The 21059-nt window shown below is 47.1% G+C and overlaps 2 protein-coding genes across 2 annotated transcripts in view; one reads left to right on the plus strand and one right to left on the minus strand.

Annotated features, from left to right (window-relative positions):
* TRAM2 (translocation associated membrane protein 2) overlaps positions 1-10479 on the minus strand; it is an 80540-nt gene extending 70061 nt beyond the window's left edge. The window contains exon 1 of the mRNA XM_003897735.5: positions 10182-10479. Within this exon, the coding sequence (XP_003897784.1) occupies positions 10182-10301 (120 nt within the window). The 5' untranslated portion in view covers positions 10302-10479. The remainder of the gene's footprint in view (positions 1-10181) is intronic.
* Positions 10480-10587: 108 nt separating this feature from the next.
* On the plus strand, positions 10588-17759 carry LOC108585462. The gene is made up of 4 exons (XM_031667123.1): positions 10588-10991; positions 11681-11789; positions 12824-13058; positions 16621-17759. The coding sequence occupies exons 1-3, from the start codon at positions 10856-10858 to the stop codon at positions 12942-12944; spliced, it is 366 nt and encodes a 121-aa protein (XP_031522983.1). The 5' UTR covers positions 10588-10855; the 3' UTR covers positions 12945-13058; positions 16621-17759.
* Positions 17760-21059: the final 3300 nt, after the last annotated feature.

Raw genomic sequence — 21059 nt, forward strand, 5'->3', positions numbered from 1 at the left:
GGGCCCTCGAGTGATCTGGCCCCACCTCCACCCTTGTCCCTTGTCCCCGCTGCGTCCCACCTCCAGAGCATCCTATGACACCAGTGTGCTGAGTGTCCAATGCTCCACACCAGCTCATCTGTCTACAAAGGATGGACTGTTCTATTGCCCTCCCATATCTCCTTCTTTGGCCTTATCTAGCATCCATCTATTCCTATCCTGAGCTGGGAGACCACCCCCTCCCAAAGCATCCCCTCTAGCAGACTACACTTACTGAGCACCACCGTATGCTAGACCAGGAGACCCACATGGCAGCTCAAGTGGGGTAGTCATCATCAAGTGACTGTACTTGCCTCCTTTTATCTATCTCCCTTACGAGATGGTAAATTCCTTGTGATTAAGCAACGTGTCCTTTTTCTCTGTGTTGCCAGCATCTAGAACGATGGTTCACACAAAAGCACTGCTTAATCAACATTTGCAGAACTAGGGGCAAGAGGTCAAAACCAGCTCAGTTCAGACTCACGTCCCTTGGGCCATGTGAGCAGCAACCCAAATGGTAGGGCTGAGAAACCAACAACATTGGTCAAGTTACACTTAGCTATGCCACAGCTGCAGGCTAAAGGCGTGGTAAGTGGTCAGTGAAAATCTGGCGAGGCCATAGTTGTCATGCCTGAAGTAATCTGGACCCAGGAAATGCAGGGAAGAGTAGCTGAGAAGCGTCACATTCTCTTCTTTCTGAAGCTCCAAAATGAGCACAGTAGAGAGAGTTGTATCAACAAATATGTTAGCTGGCTTGCATTTCATATTTCAGTGTTTTGTACAGAGTAAGTGTATTTGCTGAATGATTATAAATAAAATAAAACTCAATGGCCAAATGGTTGAATAGTGTTGAATGTGGATATTTCCCAGGCTGGGCGAAGAATGACAGAAATGTTTCTTTTACATTTCTTGGGTAATAAAATGTACTATGCAGCAGACCAACTTTGCTTTTTACTTCAGGGCTATAAAATTGTAGCTTTCCAGAAATTTCTGCAGATGAATCAGTCTGGATAGCCAAATTCTCCATATTGCCACAGATTTAGTTTTGAAACTTCAACATTGTTCATTATGGATGGTGATTTTAAGGTCACAAAGCCAAGCCCAGATTCTTTTCCAATATACGGATTTTCTCCTTCTCCACCATGGGTTCTGCCTTTAAGCTGTATTTCACGCCAACCCCGAATTTGTGCTAGAATCTGCTTTCAACTCAAGTAATAAATGAAACCAAGATTAGCAGTGAGCCCACTAACCTAATGGAGGCACAGTGTTTCCCTAGTTACTACTCCTAAAGCTAAAGGATTGGGGGAAGGTGCCTCTCTCCTTCTCCTCCCAATTTCTGACTGGCAATTTAGTTTTATACACATTTTCCAGTCCTGTTCTACAGGCCCTTTTTAAGAACACACAACCAGGCTACCAGACATTCGACACATCCATGAAGCAGGTGAGGCCCAGAGAGGTGAAGGGCCTTGCATGGGCCACAAGGCTATGTAATGGAAGAAGCCAGGCCCCTGTCCTCGCCCCTTTCACTGCACGCCTCCCTGCTGCAGGCCTTCCACTGGCACCAGCCATAACTCATCCCTTAAGAGCCCTGAAAGAAGGGCACATGTTCCAGCCATCATACCTAAACCAGAGCCCAAACTACTATTTTTTTTTTTTTTAATCAACTACCACCCGTTCCTTTCTACTTCAACATTCCTCCTCCAAACAGTCACAAAATCCACATAAACAAGTTATTCCTTGCCCGTTGAGGTCACAAGTTGATCCAGTACAAAGCTGGACTACAAACTAAAAACACAGTCTCTACTACTCCAAAAGCGTGGGTCTGAAAAGTTCCAATTCTGCTCTGAGTTCTGAGGAATTCTTCTCAGCCGGAAACCAGGCATTGTGAAGCAGGCCCTGTGATTTCCTGCAGGACTCCAGGAATTGCTGGAGGGAAGGCCTGTTTATCCTGGGATTGCTCCTCCAGGTCAGGAGCTCCCAGACTGCTCTTAACCTTCAGGAAAGGAGCTGATAAATAATTGCATAAGTTCTGTCTCTACCCTTTGTCCTGAGGTAGGTACGTCCTTCTCCCTCTCCAATAGCCACAGAACTCTTCATAACAGTGGTGGGCCCCTCAACAGTCTCTTTTTAAAATTCTCTATAAAAAGAAAAATTAAACACACTCTAAGAGAGAATATCTACACTTTTATAATAAAGATGAAGGAACAAACTGATTAAACTAACAATACTCTGTCCCTGCAAAATTCAGGGGCTTTATTAAGAAGTCCTCTTTCCATTTTAAAGGCAGGGCAACTGAGGCTCAGAGAGCTATGTCCTTCTTATCAGAGGTACAATCATCAGCTCCACCAACCCAAAAAAGACATTACAGATCATGTTTGGGTTTGATGTTTAAAGTCTTAAGAAACCATATGGAAGAGTTCTCCTAACTCCAGCCAGGGTTTCAATCAATACAGGCCAGCAACTTGGTCTTGGACTTTCCCAGCCTTCAGAACTATGAGAAATAAATGCAGGGCCAGGCGCAGTGGCTCACGCCTATAATCCCAACACTTTGGGAGGCCAAAGCGGCTGGATAACCTGAGGTCAGGAGTTCGAGACCAGCTTGGCCAAAATCGCAAAACCCTATCTCCACAAAAACACAAAAATTAGCCAGGCATAGTGGCAGGTGCCTGTAGTCCCAGCCACTTGGGAGGCTGAAGTGGGAGAATCGCTTGAATTCAGGAGGTGGAGGTTGCAGTGAGCCAAGATTGCACCACTGCAGTCGAGCCTAGGCGACAGAGCGAGACTTCATCTAAAAAAAAAAAAAAAAAAAAAAAAAGAAAGAAATGCAGGTTGTTTAAACCACCAAATCTATGGCATTTTTGTCATAGCAGCCCAAACAGACTGCCTTTACGCAATAACGTATGTATAAGGGTACCAACTGTGCCTCACAAGGTATCTAAAAGGGACCACCACTCTTCTCCTTGAACACTGACCACATTACACCTAGGGCATTATTACTTAATTTAATAAACCACCCTTTCCATCAACAGCAATGGCTAGAGGTTGAGGTCCAACAGTATGAGGACGCACCTGCCACTCACATCAAGTTGAAGACCTGACTCCTATCCACAAACAATCTATCAGCTTTAAGCTACCACACTAAGACCTCTTTGAGGAGAGGGACCCCACCTATTCATTTCTGCATTCCCAGAGCTCAGCACAGGCCCAGAACAGGCACTCAGGCACTCAATAAAAAGCTGCCAAATAAATGAGCACAGCACTCAATTTCAAGACTTCTACATAAATATTGGCATTCAAAGGTAGAGTCTAGAATTCCAGAGGGCAGAGCTGTAGAAGACCACCAGAGATGAGTCAGAAGACTTGGATTCTAGCCCCCGTTTTGCCAAAAGTTCACTCTACTATCCTGGGCAAATCTCCCAGTCAATAAGGGTCTTATTTTGTTTTTCTATAAACACAGTAGAAGACTTCTTAGGTTTCCCTCTAAGATTTTAAACTTATAAAATACAAAGTAAAGATGTGCCCTTGAGCTACAGCTACAATGTTAACTTGATGATAAGGGCAGTAAAAATATAACAGCCAGAGTCATCTTCTCTTACACAGATGCTGTCTAGCAGCAGGCAGTAACTTTACTAGTAGGTAAAGCTCCTGTGTGTTTGCTTATGTTCACACGTTATATACACACACATTTGGGTGACTCCCTGTAGTCTCTTTCAGGGAGATGCAAATTTCAATAATTGTTCCAGGCAGAAAAGCCTCCAAGTGGAACAAAGAGCCACAGACATTACTTCCAGGTAATAAACAGATTCCACTCAGACAAAGAAAAATAAAGCAGCCTGTGGCTACATTCCATAGACGCCCCATTTGTGGAAGCATTAGGGCTGAGCTCTACATGTGAGCCAGACGTTGCTGAGTTCTTATTTTGGCTCCGACTCTAACTTGGAGTGGATGGTCCTTGGCCAAGTCTCTGCTCTAGAAGCCAGGCTCTGGATGAGTATGGCAACCCCCATAAACCATCCCGATTACAGGGTGAGGCGAGTGAAGCCAGCCCCCTCCAGACAAATGAGGAAAGCCATCACAAGGCAACGTGGCTTAGTGGAGAGTCACAGGGCAGCCCCTCTCCTAATCCTGGGCTCCTATAAACTCACCAGAGGCCTCAGAGATCTGCCTCAATCCCCCCTGCCCCCCCCACACACACACCCTGCCTCCATTTCCCCTGCTGAAAGCAAGGACTTTTTCCAAGAGTCACTTGCAAAGCTCTTTAAACCACACAGTTAACTCGCAATGTTAACCAGCTGCGACCAAGTTAGGTGTGGTTCTCCTCTACTGTGGGACATCTGAGACAGTAGAGGTATACCAAGGCAAAGTAATAGAATGTATAAAAGATAAAGGTCTGTTTGTGAAATAAGAAGGGCTGTTCAGGAACCATGTTAGTACTTTTACTGTTCCCCCCGCCCCCACCCCAGCTCTTTTCTTTAACCATTAGGTACCAATGGATACCAGATACACAGAGCTGAATAAAAAGGTTAAGAGATACTATCAGTAAAGTTTCCCACCAAAGCCTGCTAATAGTGCTCTCGCTGATTAGAAAGCACTTCTGTCATTTGGGAACTCTAATCCGCTCTTATCAACCCTCTGGCTTCGTCATTTATCAGGGTGGGAACGAGAGGTACATCAACTATGCCACAGAGTGATTTCTGGGGCCCCTGCCCATGAAGAAGCAGATCAAAAAGGAGCTCATGCCTGCCAGAGTGAAGCTTTCACCATAGCAACACATGTTATTCTACAAACAGTCGGGACTAAGGCGCTCTGTTGTGACTGGTCCGGACGGTGCCCCCGAGAAACGAATGACTGAGGGTTCAGACAACAGAGCAGGCAAGAGAAAAGTGGTACCTATTTAACTTGCAGGGCAGTCTCCCTGTGGTTTTTGCTTCTCCACAAAGTTAATAGTGGCAGCCCTAAGACCCTCCAGTACCCACAGCCTGAGTTCTAATAAGATGGATGTCAAAGAGAAAACAGGTGTTCTCCGTGGAGCAGCTGCACCACCAGGCTCCGTGGGGAAAAGAAGTTCTGGGGTAGAGAGATTGGTCTGTTTGGAGATTAGATGGCTAGCAGTGGAGAACTTGGGGGAAAGGTCTCCATCTCAAAACATATCATCTCTAAAACAAAATACAGCCAGGAAGCTCAGTGAGCCACCTGAGGATGAAACATAAGACTCCCAGACCCACCAATGAAGTCAATAACAATAGTCATCCGTGTACTTGTTGAGACCATTAAGTGTCCACGTGCCAGATACAGTGCTGGGTATTTTTACACATATTAGCCTTCACTGGGTAGTTAGGGTTAAAAAGTCATTAGCTGATCAATGTCACTTTCCTGGATATCACATTTGTGCCAAGGAAAGAAACAGGAAAAATCAGTGTGCCCTTACATCCCATAGGATAGAATTACACTTGAGGCTTGACCAGTAGAAAATCTAGCTCCAAATGTCTGCTCTGTTGCTCATATCATGGAGGCATCCGTATAGAAATCCAACCACAGAACAAGAGCGCCCAAGAGAATAAGTAACCCTCCTTGGTTTCCTGTTTAACTTCTCTAGAACACCATGGATAGAGTAAAAGGCTAAAAGGGAGATGCATAAAGTTAGGAACTAGAAAAGCTGGCAAAGGCACTTCTTCAAAAGTGCATTAGAAGTTAGTCAAAAAGGCCAGGTGCGGTGGCTCAGGCCTATAATCCTAGCACTTTGGGAGGCCAAGGCAGGCGGATCACCTGCAGTCAGGAGTTCGAGACCAGCCTGGCCAACACGGTGAAACCCCGTCTCTACTAAAAATACAAAAATTAGCCGGGTGTGTGGCATGTGCCTATAATTTCAGCTACCCGGGAGGCTGAGGCAAAAGAATCACTGGAACCTGGGAGGCAGAGGCTGCAGTGAGCCGAGATCGCACCACAGAGCACAGAACGAGACTCCTTCTCAAGTTGGCCCATGTCCACAGATGTATATGTGCGCCATTTGCATATGTCTTTCTATGAACACAATAGGAGCAGGATTGTTTTATGATGCTGCTAATATTCACAGACAGGACCCGCAGCCACATTTCAGGTTATGATGCCTACAGGTATGTCTGGGAGGATGTGAACCAGTGCCATGGAAGCCATGTACTAGCAGGTGGTGACATAATGGGCTCCATCGTATATGCTACAAACATTTCACCCTGACAAGTCAATCAGTGTCAGGAGCAGGGAAGAAGGTGGTTCCTGAAGAAAAGGTAAATCTGCCAAATCTGCCTCCAAAACAATTAAAAAGCAAAAACCAGCCACCACCAAGAACTCCTCTGGGTCCCTAAACCTTTAAGTCATCACAGACCAGAAAGAAACCAAACTTACAAATGATAGGCTCAGAATTGTGGAAACATTCCTTTGCAGCTGCAGAGCCTGTAAATGAGCTTAAAAAAAAAAAAAAGTTTCAGTCTTGAAATGACATTTGAAAGGTAGTATATAAATTGCTTCCTCTCTTCAGTGCACCCCCTTTTTCCTCATTCTCCATTCACTAATGAAAGACTTTTCCTCTTCTCCTGCCTGTTTCAATTTGAAACGTGGCACAGAACGGGACACTGGAAGGAGAAGGGAAGGTGGGGGGAGGTGGCTACTTTCAAATCTGACACACATACCCTCCAACCGGCTGTCCATACCCTGGTTGACGGTCAGGCCAGACTCCACCTAAGACAGGACTGAAGGACCAAAGAGGAGAGTAGAAACTCCCCCTCGTGCCACCTCTCCCAAAAGCAGACTTAACGGTGGAAAGGAAGGAGGGGGAAAATAAAGTTCCACATTCCTGACATTTTTTAGCCAAGTGCTGTGGCCGCACAGAGCAGCTTCTCTATTCCAAGCAGCCTCTGGGACTGGGAGAAAACCTGGGTTCAGGGAGGGAAAGCTGCCCCCTGCCTTTGAAACAGGATAGCTCAAAACTAAACCAAAATTGGGGTAGTGATAGGGGTGGGCGGTGAGAGCAGAGACAGCCTTTCATGTGTGTTCCCAAAAGGAAATTATCCCAAGGGAAAGAATTTAGAGTCATCATCTCCCTGGGGACAGAGAACTAGTAAGCCCTGGGGTCCCTAACAGGGAAACAGAAGCCCCCTGAATGCAGAAGAGGTGACCAGTGAGTTGGGGAAAGAGCAAGGCAGGGATGCAATGCAGACACAAGCGCTGTGGCCACCTGGGGTGTGGGCTGACAGCGGGAGAGGGACCCAGCCCATTAGCAGACGCAGGTCAGAGGACCCCAGAGGAGGAATGGCCAAGAAAGTCGCTCTTTGTGGGAAGAATTATAATTGAGTTTTCCTGGCTCAGCTTCTGAATGAAGGCATCCCTAGCTGGGGCCAAGTCAGAACCCCAAGAGCCTATGTCCTCTCACCCATTTCTCCCATTCCCCTTGTACCTCTTCCTGTCGTCACTTCTAGGAAAAGGGTGATGAGTCCCCAGTTGCACCTACCATCCCACCGTATGCATCCCTACATACCCACACATGCACACCACACACTTCCAGAGGGAAACCCAGAAGATTCTAAGTGATATCCAGCCAGTCTTGTGCTGGGTTATGAGGCGTCTCCCCCTGCTTTACTCTGAGTATGACGATGCCCATATTTGTTTCTCTGTGGTACCTACAGTAGTATCCAGGACGCTTCTGATCTCATGTGATAGAGGCAGCAGTTCCAAACTCCCCCTCCCCACCAACAGGAACACTTATCTCTGTGGAGAGTTAGTCAGTAGGGAAAGACAGTGAGGCCGCCTGCCATGTGCCCGGCACAAAAGAACACAAGACCTTCTTACTGGAGGCTTAGGGCAAAGCCCTCTTTCTCCCAGAGAAGCACAGACTGATGATCTCACAAAGTACCTCCAAAAGAAGGAGACAGCTGCCCTGCAGGTCCTGTAGGTTCAAGGTGCTATGGGAACAAGCAATGGGGTTGGCAGGAAAAGGGGGCCTGTAGGCATTTCAACCAGGGGCCTAGGTACATTCCCCAATCCAAGCCTAAGGGGGAGAAAGAGTAGTTTTGTGTGTTTGTTGTTTTTCTCGTCTTGGGCCTTTCTCTTTCACCAGGTACTGGAAGTAAGAGTTCTTAGCACCTTTCAACTTCTAGAGTGGCAGGTTTAATGCACAGGACTTTCCATAAGACTAGAGACCGGGGGAACGAGGTAGGTACCAAACTCAAGCGCTGGCAGCTCTTTCTGAGCAAAGATAAAGCAGGTAGGGCCACGACCCCTAACAAATGCTAGAAATACGAAAGAGCCACAGGCTATGCGAGAAACTTGGCCGCTGCAGAGCCTGTGGCTTTGAGGTTTACAGCTGTCACGTGTATCTTTCCAGCCACACCCTCCAAGGCTGGGGACACGCACTTGGAGTCCTCTTAGAATGGAGGACAGCAAACAGACAGGAGAGAACGCACTGGGCAAAGGAAATTCTGTTATTTTGTTAAGCTGTTATTATAATAAATAATCACAGGGCTTCGGGCACAAGAGACTTTTTCATGTTGGTAGATGTTATGGCTTTTGTTGCTGATATGATCTCAGTTAAACCTTACAATCACCCTGTGTGGAAGACCAGTTCTATGAACCTCTTTAATGATGGAGAAACTGAGGCTGCAGTCAGCTTTCAGTCAGACTAGTCACAGAACAGGGACTGAGACACAGGGATATGACTCTGTGTGACACCACACACTTTCAGGGGAGAACCCAGAACAAGGTGGAGCAAGTCTGATCCAATATACCACTAGAGAGAGCTATGAGAGGGAGAGGAAGGACAGAGGGACTGAATTAAAGGAGCACTACCAACAACCGGAGTGGAGACCCCAGTCCTAGCACCACCGTTTATTTCCTACAGACCCTAAAGCCCAGCCACGGACACATTCATTCATCCAACCCTGACTTGGCCACCACAAGAATGTTCCCAGCTTGAGAGCAGCTTCGCCAGCCAATTAGGGCCCTTGTCATTCATAGAGATACAGGGAACCCGGAGACAGAGGGACAGGGAAGGAAATTTAGCCAGGCAAGCCATCCTCCATCTCCGAGGAAGTTTGTAAATGATCACAGCTTCCTAACCCAACCATGAGAATGCAATAAGCAACCTGGCCCAGACGGGAGGACAAGGAGTCTCAGGAACCAGAGGAGACTGCGGTGAGAGTGAGGGGAATGTCGCTCATATATCTCACTTCTGAGACAAGATATACCGCAACAAACCCATGCCAACCTTCCTCCAGTTCTTCCCACTTTTGAGTATCACATTTTTCTTGCTCTGCAAGAGTAGGGAATCCTTCCCATCAGTCTTGTGAATTCTGACCCCCTGCTGGCTTTCTACAACTCCCTGCCTGGGAGGCCAACACCAGGACATTGCTGTCGGGGTGGGATCCCCATCCTCTGCCCACCACTCCTACACTATAAGAGAATCAACTTCCCCAAAAAGTGGAGGGTATCCCTGTCTCTCTTCTTGTCTCTGTAAAGGGGGTGAAGCTCTGGGTCACCGCAGATGTATCTAAAGGGACAGTCCACGGAGTGGTCAAGGATATCCAAAAACTGGCCTTCTAGAGCACAGCAAAAAAGTGGGAGCGAGAGGAGCGCAGAAGGCCACTGCTGGGATGGGGCCAGGGCCACACGTGAACATCCCAGCACGTTCCAGAGCTGAGATGCAAAACACCCAGAAAATCAGATAGGAAGTGGAAAAGGGTCAGGGTCTCTCCTACTGGAAAAGCCCAGAAGAGCTAGCGGCCACCCCTCGGGGGAAGAGGGGATTGTGCAATGACTGCCGGTCTGGGAGTCTCTGGGCTTGGCTCCCGGACTTCAGAAAGGAAACCCCACGCGTCAAGCCAGGGTGGCAGCGCGGCGGTTGGTTCGAGGCCAGGCTGGGGTTTCAGGGCTGCAGACAGAGCTGCAGGATACGGTGAGTCCCCAAGGGAGCGGCAGAGCATGGCATGGCTGGCACGGCGCGGAGCTGAGGGTGCTGTCTGGGCTGGCCGGGGTACAGGCCGGAGGGATACAGTGCACAAAGCTGGGGTGCAGATAACGTACACGGCAGCCAGGAGCCCCAGATCAGAGGAGGGCCCTCTGACCCGCAGGGGTGTGCCGGATGGCGCACGACAGGGGTCACTGTCCCTCCAGCTCCCTCCTCCCCAGGCTCTCACCTCGAACATAAGCCCGATGAGGACGCAGAGCACCAGGCAGAAGCCGATGTCCGCATGGTTGTGGATGACGAACTCCTGGCTGAAGAGCGGGTAACTTTTCGTCCTCCTGCGGAAAGCCATGGCAGCGGGCGCGCAGCGGCCGGCGGGGCCCGCACCCTGCGCTCACGAACCGCAGCGCAAACTTCTCCAGCCCCGGCCCGGTCCGCCCGCCGGCCCGCCGCCCGCTCTCCCACAGCCGCCCGCCCGCCCAGCGCGGAACAACTTCGGGGCCCGCCCCCTTCCTCCGCCCGCCCCCGCCCCCGCCGCCCGTAACCGCCCCCGGCCGCAGCCCCCGCCCAGCCCGCGGCCCGCACTCGGCGCGCCCGGCCCCGCCCTCCGCGCGCTTAACCCTCTAGCCGCTGGGCACGCGCTGGCGGCCGGGGCGGAGGCGTCCGGGGGCGGCGAGCGGGACCCGGATCCTCCTCGTCCCGCGCCAGCGCCGCGCCCGGCCGCATTCTCGGGGCCGGGGGCTCAGCCGCTCACGGCGGAGAAAGCAGGCCGCGGAGGAGGCGGGCGCCCGGGCCTGCCCGGACAGGAAGTGGGCCCAGGTTTCCCACTCCTCGGTCTGCTCCTTCCTCCGCGGCAAGGGCAGGCCCGGGAGGCAGCGAGCGCCCCGGGGGTGGCCGGGCAGCCGGATGCTCTCGGGGTTGCGGGCTGTGGCCCTGGGGGTTGAGGGCAGCGCGGGTGCGGCGGAAGCAGGGAAGCTGCGAACCGGCCTTTTCGCTGGCCACAGCGCCCTGCACGGACGATCAGTGAATGGAGATTACTCAAGTATTTATCGAGAACTTGCAGTGGGCTAGGCACGGTTCAGGTTGTGTGAATGCGCAGATCAACACACCGAAAGACCCTGCCTTAGGGGAGCTTTCCCTCCAATGCGGGGAGAGGGTGGATGATTGCAGTTTTGCCCAGTAACTTTTGGGAACCTCATGCCACCATTTATTAGCTACACACATCTCACCGAAAGTCTACCTTACATATTAATCAGAAGAAGTGGAAGAATAAACACAGAAGAAGCAAAAAAGGAAGGCACTTTCTCATTGAAAGTTTCTATTTAATATTGTCTTAAAAGTACTCCTGGAAGGACAAAAGGTGTTTTTAATAAATTAATTTATATTCTCAAATATTGGATTTAATCCTACCAGTAATGAAGGAGTCAGTTACTTTCTAGATGTGCAGAAATTACGTAATTAACAAAAAACTAATTCCTATTCCATTTTTTATTAGGTCCACAGTTGTTTCACTTCTAAGTAAATATGATTTTTTAAAAGTGGCACGGGGTGGAATGTAATTGAGAAAGGATAGAGTTCCTAGAGAAATTTTACTTCCTCAATTTACACTCCACCTTACTTAGCATACAGTCTTGGGTCTGTAATTCCCTTATCTGACTCTCAAGGAAATGAAAAAGTAGTGCCTAGATTGGACTAAACCTCATTTAACTTCAAGACTGACCTTTCTCAAAGTTGAACCTTCGTCTTGTGAGGAACAGAAAAGATCAAGAATTGTGAAGCACCTCGATTTTCCAGTTGTGAAGATGTGTTCAAATTTTCAACATGCGGCCACATCTGTGAGGTTGAACTTTATACAATTGGTTTATTTATAGGTTCAGATGGTTGAATTTAACAGTTACCCCCACCGCTGCTATTATTACTATTATTATTATTATTATTATTATTATTATTTTGAGACAGAGTCTTAACTCTGTCGCCCAGGCAGGAGTGCAGTGGCGAGATCTTGGCTCACTGCAACCTCTGCCTCCCAGCTTCAAGCAATTCTCATACCTCAGCCTGTAGCTGGAACTACAGGTGTGTGCCACCACACATGGCTAATTTTCGTATTTTTTAGTAGACATGGGGGTTTCACCATGTTGGCCAGGCTGGTCTCAAACTCCTGACCGCAAGTGATCCGCCGTTTTTTGAGACAGATTCTCTATTGCCCAAGCTGAAGTGCAGTGACGCCATCTGGCTCACTGGAACCTCCTCCTTCCAGGTTCAAGCAATTCTCCTGCTTCAGCCTCCCTAGTAACTGAGATTACAGGTGCCCTCCACCACCCCCTGCTAATTTTTGTATTTTTACTAGAGACAGGGTTTCACCATGTTAGCCAGGCTAGTGTCGAACTCCTGACCTTCAGTGATCTGCCCGTCTGGGCCTCCCAAATTGCTGAGATTACAGGCCACTGCACCCGGCCTTTTGCTACACTACACTACACTACACTACACTACACTACACTACTATACTATGGGCAGCACAGTAGGTTTGTTTACACCAGCATCACCAGAAACACGTGGTTAATGCATTGCCCTACCGTGTTACAGTGGCTATGACATCACTAGGTGATAGGAAATTTTCAGCTCCATTGCAATCTTGTGGAACAACTGTTATATATATTGTTTGACCAGAACATCATTACATGGCATATGAGTGTATGTCCTCCAGTTTTTCAATATTCCTCCTGTCAAAAAGAGGCAATTCATTCCCCTCCCCTTGAGTGTGGGCTGGACTTAGTGGCTTACTCCTAACAGATAGAATATAGTGTAAGTGATGGTATGTGACTTCCAAGACTAGGCTAGAAGAGGCATTTGGGGTTTCTGCTTGCTTTCTCTCAGGTCACTCCCTCTGGAGGAAACCAGCTGCCACTTTGTGAGGATACTCATAGTCCTGTGGAGGCATGTCCTCCATATGGCTAAGGCCTCCTGCCAACAACCATCACTGACTTGCCAGGCATGAGTGTGCCACCTTGGAAGCAGATTTTCCAGCCCCAGTCAAGCCTTCAGATGACATCAGCCACTGCTAATCTCTTGACTACAACTTCATGAGAGACCCTGAGCCAGAACTAGCCAGGTAAGCCACTCCTGAATTCCTGACCCACTGCACCTGGAAGAGAATAAATATTTGCTATTTTAAACCACTAAATTTTATTGTAATTTCTTATACAGCAAGAAGTAGTTAATACTGCTAAGCTTACAATCTTTTTTTTTTTTTTTTTGAGACGGAGTCTCGCGCTGTGTCACCCAGGCTGGAGTGCAGTGGCGCGATCTCGGCTCACTGCGAGCTCCGCCTCCCAGGTTCACGCCATTCTCCTGCCTCAGCCTCCGAGTAGCTGGGACTACAGGCGCCCGCCACCACGCCCGGCTAGTTTTTTTTTTTGTATTTTTAGTAGAGACGGGGTTTCACCATGTTAGCCAGGATGGTCTCGATCTCCTGACCTCGTGATCCACCCGCCTCGGCCTCCCAAAGTGCTGGGATTACAGGCTTGAGCCACCGCGCCCGGCCAGCTTACAATCTTTTAGAATAGACTGAGACATCATTACAATTCAGTGTGATGCTGGTGACTCTTAAGAATAACCTGAAATATACACGCTCTGAGTACAAGCAAAAGGTAACTTAATTCTGTCTGGGGGTGTGGGGAGGAGGTCATTTGGGCTGAGCCTTTACCTGACAGATTGTACTGTCAGAGAATGCAGAAAAGGTGTGGTAGATGAATTTGGAGAGTTAAGACAGAGCTGGATTGTGGCAGGTTTTGCATACTGTGATAAAGAATTGTGACTTTATTCTGCAAACAATGGGAAGGAATGGAAAGTTGGTGCTTTTCGTTTGTTTGTTTTTGAGATGGAGTTTCGCCTTTGTTGCCCAGCCTGCAGTGCAATGGCAGCATCTCTGCTCACCGCAACCTCCGCCTCCCGGGTTCAAGCAATTCTCCTGCCTCAGTCTCCCGAGTAGCTGGGATTACAGGCATGTGCCACCACGCCTGGCTAATTTTGTATTTTTAGTAGAGACAGGGTTTCTCCATGTTGGTCGGGCTGGTCTTGAACTCCCGACCTCAGGTGATCCGCCCGCCTCAGCCTCCCAAAGTGCTGAGATTACAGGCGTGAACTACTGCACCCGGCAAGAAATGGAAAGCTTTTAAGCATGACCAGATCTGTCTTTAGAGAAGAACTATCAGGAGTATGGAAGACCATCCTGATTTAAACAGGAAGACCACTTTGGAAACTATTATAACAGTCCAGTAAAGTAATGAACACTTCTCTCTTTTTTTTTTGAGACAGGGTCTCTGTCACCCAGGCTGGAGTACAGTGATGCAATCACGGCTCACTGCAGCCCCAACCTCCTGGGCTTAAGTGGTCTTCCTGCCTCAACTTCCGAGTAGCTGCAACTACAAGTGCACACCACCATGCCTGACTAATTTTTATTTTTTTTTAGAGACAGGGTCTCCCTATGTTGCCTAGGCTGGTCTCGAACTCCTGGGCTCAAGTGATCCTCCTGCCTCTACCTCCCAAAGTACTGGGATTACAGGCATGATCCACTGTGTCTGGCTAGCACTTCGCAAAAAACAGTAGCAGTAAGAATAAAAGGGAGTTGAATGAGTCAGAACTTGCATCTGGGATGACAGAAATGATGGTGGGACCATTAAAAAATTTATTTGGAATAGCAGATAAAGAGCATGTTTAAGGGAGGAGAAGAAGGTGGCCTCCACTTTGAGCAAGCTGAGGTTGAGGAGCCATGGAACACTTTGACAGCTCAGTTGGAAACTGTTGGATTGAATTTGGGGAGGGAAAATCACAACTAAAGTATTTTCAGTTCATCTTCAGTAGGACTGTTGAAGTCATCAGGTGACATGAGTGTTCCTGAGAGAATGAGAAAAAGTCTGAGTTCAGCAGAATCCTGGTGAACCCCAGCACTCAGAATGGGGGAAGATGAGGAAAAGGAAAGGGTGGCGTAGAGGAAGCCACGACATAAGAATTTCATTAAGGACGGGTTGAATCAGGCAGAACGAGAATGAGATGAAGCCCCTAGATTCAGCCATCCTGGCTTTTAGAGATCACTTAATTGAACATTGGAGTGGGCTTAACAGTAGGTAGAAGTTGAGAAAAGGAGGTGGGTAAAAAGGTCTATTTGTAAAAAAAAAAAAAATGTTTTGTGAGAAAAAGAGAAATGGGTGGTGTTTTGAGGGCTATGGAAGATCTAAGGAAGGATCTTTAAATTATATTTAATTTTTGGGATTGGAACATATTTGGAGACAGAGAGGAAAAACCAGGAGACAGGGAAATACTGAAAATACTTGAGATACGGGAGATCAGTGATGAAACCGAGGAGGAGACCGGAGGGTGGCTCCAGCAATAGGAACAAAAGGGAAAACTCTCCTGACAAGGATCAGGGACCTAGAAATGGGCGAACACAGTTCCATCTGGATGTGGAGGAAATAACAACCCCTTACATTTATATTGCACTTTCCAGTCACCCTGTGAAGGAGGTAAGACAGTTATTACCAGCCCTTTCTTGTAGCTGTTCTGAGACATGACTGACCAAGGGCCACATAATGAGTAGGTAGCTGAAGCTGGACTCAGACCAGCCTGTCAGGCTCTCAGCACAGGGTTCCCTTTGCTGGACCACACTTCAGCCCGCTCAGGCTTCCTAAAGCACAGCACTGTCAGGCAGGCACTACCTCTCCCTCTCTACCTATCTAGTCATGGCTGCCGACAATTCGGCTCTATCAATTTTTTTTTTTTTTTTTTTTTTTTTTTGGAGACAGAGCCTTGCTGTGTCACCCAGGCTGGAGTGCAGTGACATGATCTTATCTCACTGCAACCTTTGCCTCCTGGGTTCAAGTCTCCCAAAAGTACCTGGGATTACAGGCATGTGCCTCCATGCCTGGCTAATTTTTGTATTCTAGTAGAGATAGGGTTTTGCCATGTTGGTCAGGCTGGTCTTGAACTCCTGGCATCGAGGGATCTGCCCACCTTAGCCTCCCAAAGTGCTGGGATTACAGGCATGGGCCACTGCAATCGGCCTCAACTCTTAACTAAATTACTCCCTCTTTAAAAAAGCAGAACTTATGGTTTCCGATCCCTATGTCTGTGTGTTTTTGTTCACCTCTCAATGTTAACCATCTTTCAAGACAAAGAGTGTGCACCTCTTCTATCACTAAGCTTCATGGCATTAGTCTGGGGGCATCGACACAGCAATTTGTGTGTAGCTATCAGCTAGGACCAGGTCCTCCTGCAATCGGTATGTTTGTCTATGAGTTTTACCCCTCATTACATGGTGCAATCCTTCAAGGCATGAATCCTGCCATGGAGTACTGTCATAGTCCAACAGCATAAAGCACAAGAGTCCCACATCTTATGTTCTCATCAGATATTGGTTGAATGCATGATTGAATGAGAGATGCTGTTGCCGTGGGCTGTGTAAGAATGACCACTATCCCCAACCTTATCTACTTGGAGCACAGCATGCTTTTGTGTTGATGAATTCTTTCCAGTAGCTGTCCTTTCCCCAAAGTGGAAAATGTATTTTCTCACGTAACAAGAATCCCAGACTTAGTTCATTCCTAGGGATAAGTAATGCATCAAAGACCAGGATCTCACTATCCACCCACTTTGAAACTTGTTTGCTTTTGTTGCAGGCTTACCCCTCATGGTTACAAAGTGGCTGCAACAGCTCCAGGTATTCTATCCTTTAACACAGAATAACTCAAACAACAAGACCCAAAATTCAGACAAGAAGGAAAGGGACTTTTGAAGAGTGAAGAAAACTTTCCTAGAAACCTCAGACTTCTCCTCATGCCTTATTGACCAGATTGTATCTCATGCCCATTTCTAAACCAATCGTTGGCAAAGTGAATGGTATTGATGTGATTAGATTAACTTTACCAAGAATGCGTCCTCAGAGAGGCTGAGAAAAAGTCCAGCCTCCTTTGAAGAGCCTGGCTACCTTTTACCCGAACAAAACAAGAACTCTGATGAAAAGAAAAATGGAGAATTTATATGGAGCAGGCATCCAGAGTGTCTATGCCAGGATTTTTTTTTTCAGTGCATTTCACCAGTTATATTTTTATCTAAATCTTTACCTTACAAGATATGTGGCACATTTGCCTAAAACAAGCCTTGCTTTCTGATTTCTGTGCACTCAGCACTTAAACCTTGCAAATGTCATTTACCTAACAGTCACTGTCAAGGAGTACCTGGCTAAAGAATCTCCAGCTAGACAAAGTAGAAGTATCTGTGCTCTGGCAGTTGAATATATTGTATCAGGCTCAACAGCAGCTTTCACCAAAGGCTGAGACTTCACAACCATTAGATCTTCTTTTATTTTGTTTTTATTTAAAAAAAAATTTTAACACACCATTGCTACCTTGAGGCCATTAGATCTTCTTACCCCCAATACCACAAAAATTTAGTGGAATCAGGGGTATATCAAGGCAAGTGGAGTAGGGGAGCTGGAAGTGGTCAGCCCCCAGGGCAGGCAATGAGGGATTGTGAATTTGGGAAGAATTTTAAAGCAGTGATACAGCTCTAAATGCAATGTACTATCCTGGACTTAGCCCTGGAAGAGAAAAAAGATATTAGTGGGAAAACTGATAAAATTCAAATAAAGTCTGTAGTTTGGTTAATAGTATTGTACCAATGTTAATTTCTGTTTTGATAAATGTACCATGGTTATGTAAGCTGGATGAAAGATATGTGGGAAATCTCTCTACTATTTCTGTAATTCTCCTGTAAACCTAAAAATATTTCAAAATAAAAGCTTTAATGTTAAAATTGACTGAAAATTGATCCGCTTTTTTATTATCACCATGTGCTGCACATGCTAAACAATTTTAGGAATAAAATACTTCCTCCCCTCCTCCAAATCTTTCGGTCTAAGTTCTAAACAATTGCTGTTTAGAATCTTAATAATATGTATGTAAATTTCAACTTAGCATATTTTTATTATTTATCTTTTAATGAACTTTGCAGGCTGGGTGCAGTGACTCATGCCTGCAATCCCAGCACTTTGGGAGGCCAAGGACAGAGGATTGCTTGAGCTCAAGATTTCAAGACCAGCCTGGGCAACATAGCAAGACCTCATCTCTACTGAAAAAAAAAAAAAAATTAGCCAGGCATGGTGGCATGCACCTGTAGTTCCAGCTACTGGGGGAGGGGGGTGCTGAGGCAGAAGGATAGCTTGACCCAGGTGGTTAAGGCTACAGTGAGCCATCACTGTACCTCTGCACTCCAGTCCGGGTGACAAAGTGAGACCCTGTCTCAAAAAACTAAAAAAAAAATTAAACATTACATTCTACATGCAAGTTAATCCTAGAAACTCATGTACCCAATCAGCCTCTGATGTGTGCAGTGTCAGGTACACATATTTGTTCATACCCTATTGGAATCATCTGAGTTTGTTTGGGACACAGTTCACTTCTCCAATCTGGTACTTCAGATTCTTGTGTTTAAACTAAAAATTTCAAACGGTGATAGCATGGCGATTGTAAAGACAAAGAAACAGGACTGGTTACTTTAATTCTGTCATTCTACATGACCACTTGAACCTTTTATTTGTGTTTAAAACTTAAGCTAGTGAAATAGAGGGCATAATGCCAATACTCTCATTTGTTTCATGGCATGCAGTGTGTGTGTGTGTGTGTGTGTGTGTGGCATTCTTTTCATTTTCATTGAGAGGAGCAAGGGGTTAAAAATGATCTGCTCCAGGGCTGGGCATGTTGGCTTATGCCTGTAATCCCAGCACTTTGGAAGGCCAAGGCAGGAGGGTCACTTGAGCCCAGGAGTTTGAGAATCACCTGGGCAATATAGGGAGACACCCCATCTCTACAAAAAAAAAAAAAATTAAGAAAAAAATATCTCCTCCTGGCATCAAATATGCTAAATATAAGAGTGAATGCAATTGAGATTTGAGGTATTAGAAACTACCTTAGGGCTGGGCACGGTGGCTCATGCCTGTAATCCCAGCATTTTGAGAGGCCGAGGCAGGTGGATCACCTGAGGTTCGAGACCAGCCTGGCCCACATATAAGTGAAACCCTGTCTCTACTAAAAATACAAAAACTAGCTGAGTGTGGTGGCACACACCTGTAGTCCCAGCTACTTGGGAAGGTGAGGCAGGAGAATCGCTTGAACCCAGGAGATGGAGGTTGCAGGGAACTATGATGGCTCCACTGTACTCCACCCTGAGCAACAGAGCAAGACTGTGTCTCGAAAAAAAGAAAAAAAGAAAAAAAGAAACTACCTTAAACATTATAGATCCACTTTCTCACTTTAGAAGCAAAGAAAGGAAGGCTCAGATCTTGCTGCCATTAGTAAGGATTTCATGAGCAGGGTTGAAAACAGGCCCCCCTCCCTCCTGGTCTGTTGCTCCCAGCACTGCCTCTGAACCCTATGCCTGTTCTCCTTTAGCAGACAGGCGATAACTCAGAAAAACCAAGTCCCTTGTCCAATGGCCACTAGTGACTCAGTGGCAGAGTAGGCGTGGGAACCGGGACTCCTGACAGCTCCAGGGCTCTGACCACTGCGCCCAGTTTCCCCTTTCCAGCTCTCATTCAGCTAGAGACAGAGCAATTCCCGGCAACTAATGAATGTGCCACCGGACTTTCAGATGGCAAGAGGGGAGCATTGTTAAAAACAGACTTAAAAAAAAAGGACACAACTTGACACTAGACATGAGTAAACTTCAGCCAGAATTCCGACCACCAGAAAAATACTGGGATGTGACATTTGGGAAGCAAGGGAGCAATTTCAGGCACTGTTTTCCTCTAATTTGGGAGACATCTTTGTTTTTTGTTTTTGTTGTTGTTGTTTGTTTGTTTGTTTGTGAGACGGAGTCTCACTCTGTCACCCAGGCTGGAGTGCAGTGGTGCGATCTCAGCTCACTACAACCTCTACCTCCCAGGTTCAGGTGATTCTCCTGTCCCAGCTTCCTGAGTAGCTGGGATCACAGGTGTGTGCCACCACGCCTGGCTAATTTTTGTATTTTTAGTAGAGCTGGGGTTTCACCATGTTGGCCAGGCTGATCTCAAACTCCTGACCTCAGGTGATCCACCCCCTTCAGTTTCCCAAAGTGCTGGGATTACAGGTGTGAGCCACCGCGCCTGGCCTAATTTGGGAGGCATGTTTGGATGAAAAGTGTATTAGAAACTTAAGCTGCTGACAAATACGCTTATTCCTTATTTTTCTTTTCTTTTCTTTTTCTTTTTTTTTTTTTTTTTTGAGATGGGGTCTCACTCTGTTGCACAGGCTGGAGTGCTGTGGCACGATCACGATTCGCTGCAGCCTTGGCCTCCCAGGCTCAAGTGATCCTCCCACTTCAGCCTTCCCAGTAGCTGGAACCACAGGCGCATGCCACCATGCCCAGCTAATTTTTAAAATTTTTTTGTAGAGACAAGATTTCACTATGTTGCTCAGGCTGGTCTCAAACTCTTGGGCTCAAGCAATCCTCCCACCTCTGCCTCCCAAAGTGCTAGAATTACAGGTGTGAGCCACTGTGCTGGCCCTTAGTTGTTCTATGTACACAGAGAAAGCAATAATTATCAGAGGGACACTGTTAGGATGCAGTATGCCATCACACTGAGGAAAAGTTCAATAGAAAGAACTCCGTGGAAAGAAGATTTCCATGAGCCAAAACACAACTCATGAACCCCTGTTACTCAACTGCTGTGCCTGCCGTCTCTGAGCAGCTGTCTCCTAGGCCGCAGAGAAACTCAGAAACTATCTTGATTAAAACTAGGCATCTCTCTGTGAACCTTGTTACCAGTCCTTGCAATTCATCCCATCTCTGCTTTTCAGATCACAGCCCAGTGTTCAGGAACCATTCGCTTGTTAATTATCAGGCACAGACAATGCATGCAACTACCAGTGTTCTGCTTTACACAACTCTCTACCACAGTAATTGGTTAGATATGCCCCGCTCCCTGCTGGACTAATAAATGAACTCTTACCACGTGCTTGGAAGGATGATGGATGAGTGAGCAGAGGATAAATGGATGGATAGGTAAATGGATGAGTGATGGATGTGTGGGTGGATGGATGCATGTGTGGATGAGTGGATCGGTGGGTAGTAGGTAGATGGA

This window comes from Papio anubis, chromosome 6, assembly GCF_008728515.1.
Source record: "Papio anubis isolate 15944 chromosome 6, Panubis1.0, whole genome shotgun sequence".
Taxonomy (NCBI): Eukaryota; Metazoa; Chordata; class Mammalia; order Primates; family Cercopithecidae; genus Papio; species Papio anubis.